At 45.7% G+C, this 6,065-nt stretch overlaps 1 protein-coding gene across 1 annotated transcript; it reads left to right on the top strand.

The window, feature by feature from the left end:
* The first annotated feature begins 2,432 nt into the window (after window positions 1–2,432).
* eif6 (eukaryotic translation initiation factor 6) lies at window positions 2,433–4,573 on the top strand. The gene is given in 9 exon segments (XM_056437262.1): window positions 2,433–2,591; window positions 2,675–2,816; window positions 3,300–3,404; window positions 3,455–3,571; window positions 3,637–3,771; window positions 3,773–3,848; window positions 4,409–4,491; window positions 4,493–4,535; window positions 4,538–4,573. Coding segments are annotated over 8 exon segments (702 nt in total). The 5' UTR covers window positions 2,433–2,591; window positions 2,675–2,709.
* Window positions 4,574–6,065: the final 1,492 nt, after the last annotated feature.

The following is a 6,065-nucleotide window of genomic DNA, read 5'->3' on the forward strand; positions in this document are numbered from 1 at the left end:
TATGGGGGTGTGAAGGTAAGATGTGGTTTTATCTAAAAGAAATAATCAAAGATTCAGACCCATGTGAACAGGAATGAATGTGTTCTCGTCTCACTTTACAAACTGACCACGATTCAGTTTGAGTTCTTTCCAGTCGGCTCGTTGTGAAGAGTTCAGTTTGTTCCTCTTGTTGAGATGAAGTCCTCATAACTTCATGTTCCACATTATTATATGACGATGACCACGCTGACATGCTTACCGTGAGATTATTCTGTAAACCAGCTTTATTTAAAGTTTGATTATTTAAATGCTGACATGACAGGAGGAGAGAAGAGTTTATTTTACTTTCCCACATGAATTATTTAATAAACCAACAACAGCATCAAATGTCAATGAAGTGAAAACTTCATCGTCTGGATGGTTTTACTGTTTTTAATTCATTTAAATGATTTTGTTATCCAATGACTTCCAGGTCGGTTCCCTTTGAACTCTCCTCCAGGCCTCCTCCAGGCCTCCTCCAGGCCTCCTCCAGGCCTCCGAGCCTCACTCAGGCCTCTCCGAGCCTCATGGAGGCCTCCCACCAGGCTCCAGGCCTCCTCCAGGCCTCCTCCAGGCCTCCTCCAGGCCTCCTCCAGGCCTCCTTCAGGCCTCCCGCTGCGCGGTGACGAGTGCTCCTCAGCGACCCTCCGTCTCCGTTCCGATCAGTTTGCGGTGTTTCCAGGCAGAGAATCCCGGAACCACGTGTGGGCGGGGCTGATCTCCAAAGACCGTCTTTGGCGGAAAAGAGGGACCACTCCGCGCTTTGTAACGAGACAAAATACTGGAGGAGGGGGAGGAATATATACCACCGTACCATCAGAGTGAAGTCTCTGCTTCATGTGTTAGAGCTGCATTCTCTCTCCTGACCACCAGGGGGCGACTCCTCTGGTTAACCCATGCCACTCAGTCTATGCTTCATGTGTTAAAAGCTGCATTCTCTCATCCCATTGACCACCAGCAGGCGACTCTCTGGTTGTATATAAGTCTATGCTTCATGTGTTAAAAGCTGCATTCTCTCCTGACCACCCAAGGGGGCGACTCCTCTGGTTGTATAGAGTCTATGCTTCGTATGCTTATGCCCGTTTAAAGCTGCATTCTCTCTCTCCTGACCACCAGCTGCAAGGGCGACTCCTCTGGTTGTATAACCAGTCTCTATACTAACTTCATGTGTTAAAGCTGCATTCTCTCTCCTGACCACCAGGGGGCGACTCCTCTGGTTGTATAGAAGTCTATGCGTTGTGTGTTAAAGCTGCATTCTCTCTCCTGACCTACTAATGTTGTCGAGCTTACATCGTGTTTTATCTGTGGGCATTCCGGCTGTTTCTATTATTCTGAGACAATAACACAACAGGTGTGAGGATGACTAATTTGTCTGATGTTACTATTTTTAAGGTAGTTTAAAGTTGCTTTACAACTTGTTTTATTATCTTAGAGAATAGAAATGCAGATGTTGAATGCGAGTGGACTAAAATCCGGGCGGAGTGAGACCTCCGTCCTCCTCGCTCTTTGTCTCCTCCTGCGCTCCGGTGACGTCACAAAGGTGGCGACAAACAAGGACGTCACGCTGGATCGGCCGTCGTGATTGGCTCGCTCTCGGTTGCCATGCAGGTTTTCCCGGAGGAGGGAAGAGGTGCCGGAGACTTCTCTTCTTTTAATTACCCCTTTCACATTATTGATTTGTATATATATGGCTCACGCACGTGCACGTAGACACGCGCGGGAACACGCACGCACTCACGCTGAGCATCTGGGGCTAAAACGTCAGTTGATAGAATTAAGCTATAAAAACTATAACAATAAATCACAAATGATGCACATTAGAGTTTCAACAGATAACTTGTGTCTAATAATCAATAACTGAGGATGTGGACGTTTTAGGTTTTATATATATTACAGATATATATCTTTATATATGTATATGTTTTAGATATAATACATATATATATCTCTTTCTCTTTACTCTTATCTACCATTTTATATAATATATATATATATATATCTTTTATAATAACTGCTTGTTTTATGTATAGTAATACATATATATATATATATTTATATATATATAGGTATATATATATACCTATATATATGTGTGTGTATGTATAGGTATATATGTATATATATACATACATTGTATAAACATTTTATAAAAATATATATAATTTGTATACATTTTTATAATTTGTATATATGTATGTATATATATGTATATATATATACCTATATAGATATACATATATCTATATAGGTATATAGATATATGTACATCAACATCATAAAACTGGACACAGTTTAGCATTACAATCAAAATAATAATAATGTATAAATATATACATATATATAATTGGGATAAATAAACTTTAATAATATAAAAGCACAACCAGAAGAAACGTGTTTCAAATGTCTTTGTACAGGTTTATTTATTTTTCTTCTATTCAGTCCAGTGATCTGGCACTGACGTAAAAGCCGTAAACTCCCACTGCGTGCTACGTCATCACGTCCACGCCGGAAGCGGAAGTGAACACGTGTGAAGGAAGGGATCCACCACGCACGCGCCACGGACTGTGCTCAAGGTAAATGTGTTTTTAAGTAACGGAGCGGTGTACTAGCACAACACGTGAGTACTAATACATCACGTGTTGTCCCGGGATCCCAGAGACCTTCCTCCTCCTCCTCCTCCTCTTCGTCGCGATGGCCGTCAGAGCTTCGTTTGAGAAGAACAACGAGATCGGCTGCTTCGCCAAGCTCACCAACACGTACTGCCTGGTGGCGGTGGGCGGCTCGGAGAACTTCTACAGGTCGGGACACGACGAGGAAGATGAAGATGAAGATGTGTTCATATGCGGCTGTGACGTCAGAGGGATCTGCTCCGTGATTTAAATGATGACAAAGTCTTTAAACTCTGAACATAAAGTTCCCTCTGGTACCAAATGTTAACATTAGTGACGCATTATTGTTTAGAGTTAACTGTGTGTGTCTGTCTGTGTGTCTCTGTGTTTGTGTGTGTGTCTGTCTGTGTGTCTCTGTATGTGTCTGTGTGCGTGTGTCTCTGTGTGTGCTGTCTCTGTCACTAATGTCTCTATGTATGTCTCTGTGTCTGTGTGTCTCTGTATGTGTCTGTGTGTGTGCGTGTGTCTCTGTGTGTGTGTGTGTGTGTGTGTGTGTGTGTCTGTGTGTCAATGTCTCTGTGTGTGTGTCTCTGTGTGTCTCTGTGTGTATACTCTACCGCTGTATATGTGTGTCTCTGTGTGTAACATGTGTCTCTGTGTGTGTGTGTGCAGTGTGTTTGAAGGTGAGCTGTCAGAAACCATCCCAGTGGTTCACGCCTCCATCGCTGGATGTCGCATCATCGGTAGGATGTGTGTAGGTGAGTCACACACACACCTACAGAAATCCCTCAAGATCCTCACCCCCAGGTAACCGCCGCGGAAACCACGGTGCCCAACAACACGACTGACCAGGAGCTGCAGCACCTGAAGAACTGCCCACCCGGTATTCGGCTGCAGCGGTCAGGAAGAAGGCGGCTGGCCGGCACCAGCGCGGTAGTAGCCTGGCGACTCGTGGCGCAGCCCACCCCGGCCTGGACCGGTGGCGCCCGGACCCCAGCGCCCGCGGAAGCTGCCGCGGCCCCAGAATCTGACACCTGCTCCTCCAGGAGACGGAGGAGATCCTGGCCGACACCCTGAAGGTGGAGGTGTTCCGGCAGACGGTGGCGGAGCAGGTCCTCGTGGGCTCCTACTGCGCGCTGGCAACCCGGTGACCTGTGGTACCCCAAGACCGCCATCGAGGGACCAGGACCGTGCCACTCGCTGCTGCAGGTCCCCCTGGTGGTGAGCGGCGGCATTACTCATGAGCGCGTCAACAACAACAACCAACGTGGCTGCGTGTAGACGTGGAAAGGGAAACAAGCACTTCATGTTTATTACACTTTTATATGTTTAGTACGACATATTAAATATATTTTATATATATATTTTATAGAAATGTATACATATTTATTTTATAAATATATATATATTTTATAAAATTAGATATTTGTATTTTAGAAATATATAAAATATTTATTTATATATATGTTTAGTTTAATGCAAAGACGTTTTCTTTCTTGTGCATATAAACTGATTTTTATGAATAAATACATAGTTATAGAAAGAAAATAAAAGCTAAAGATAAGGTCGTGTATTAATTATAATATATTCATTCTTGGGAACAAATAGTAAGAACAATACAAAGTACAGATAGTGATAAGTATTAAGTGCATAATGAGTAAATATTAATTGTCGTAAGAAGGAATGTAAATAACAACATTCGATGCGTTGCTCTTGACGTGGAAATGCTTAATCTCAGGAAGTATCTGTGTGAGTTTCTGGCCAGCTCACTTCCGCCGCAGGCCAGCACACCGGTGAACCCGGGCAGCGGCGTCGCCGGCCGCGGTGATAACGACTGGTTATGCGTTCTCGGCCTCACCCTGACGCGAGCTGTCCGTCATCGAGAGCGTCTTCAGGCTGAGCGACGCCTGCAGCCCGCGCCGTAAGCCACGAGCATGAGGGACTAAGCTGATAAACAGGTACACACCTGAAGACACACACAGGAAGACACACACAGAGAGACACACACAGAGAGACACACACACAGAGACACACACACACACACAGAGACACACACACAGAGACACACACAGAGAGACACACACAGAGAGACACACACAGAGACACACACACAGAGACACACACAGAGACACAGAGAGACACACACAGAGAGACACACACACGAGACAGACACACACAGACACACACAGAGACACACACAGGACACACACAGAGACACACACAGAGACACACAGAGACACACACAGAGACACACACAGACACAGGCACACACAGAGACACACAGAGACACAGACACACACACAGGGATGCAGACACACACACAGAGACACACAGACAGACACACACACACACACAGAGACACACAGAGACACACACACAGACACACACACACAACACACAGAGACACAGACACACACACAGAGAGACACACACAGAGACACACACACAGAGACACACACACACAGAGACAGAGACACACAGAGACACACACAGAGACACACAGACACACACACACAGACATGCACAGAGGACACACAGGACACACACAGAGACACACAGACACACACACAGACACAGACCTGCAGAGAGACACACACAGAGACACACACATGAGACACACACAGAGTTGCACACGAGACACACACAGAGACACACACAGAGACATACACACACAGAGACACACAGAGACACACACAGAGACACACAGAGACACAGACAGACACACACAGAGACACAGACACACACACACAGACACACACAGAGACACACACAGAGACACACACAGACACAGAGACACAGAGACACACACACAGACACACACACAGACACACACACAGACACACACACAGACACACACAGAGACACACACACAGACACACACACAGAGACACACACAGAGACACACACAGACACACACAGACAGACAGACACACAGGACATACACATAGAGAGACACAGAGAGACACACAGAGACACACACAGACACACACAGACACACACACAGACACATGAGAGACACACACACAGAGACACACACAGACACACACAAGACACACACAGAGACACACACACACACAGAGACACACACACACACACAGAGACACACACACACACGCACAGAGACACACACAGACACACACAGAGACACAGAGACACACACACACACAGAGACACACAGACACACAGAGACACACAGACACACACAGACACACACACAGACACAGGAGCCTGGATACACACACAGACACACACACAGACACACACATTAGCACACACACACAGACACACACACAGACACACAGAGACATATACACACACACAGACTTTTAGAGACACACAGACACACACACAGAGACACACACACAGACCACAGACACACAGACACACACACAGACACACACACAGACACATGGTGAGACAGACACACACACACACACA

Source organism: Pseudoliparis swirei, chromosome 18 (genome assembly GCF_029220125.1).
Source record: "Pseudoliparis swirei isolate HS2019 ecotype Mariana Trench chromosome 18, NWPU_hadal_v1, whole genome shotgun sequence".
NCBI classification, from domain to species: Eukaryota; Metazoa; Chordata; class Actinopteri; order Perciformes; family Liparidae; genus Pseudoliparis; species Pseudoliparis swirei.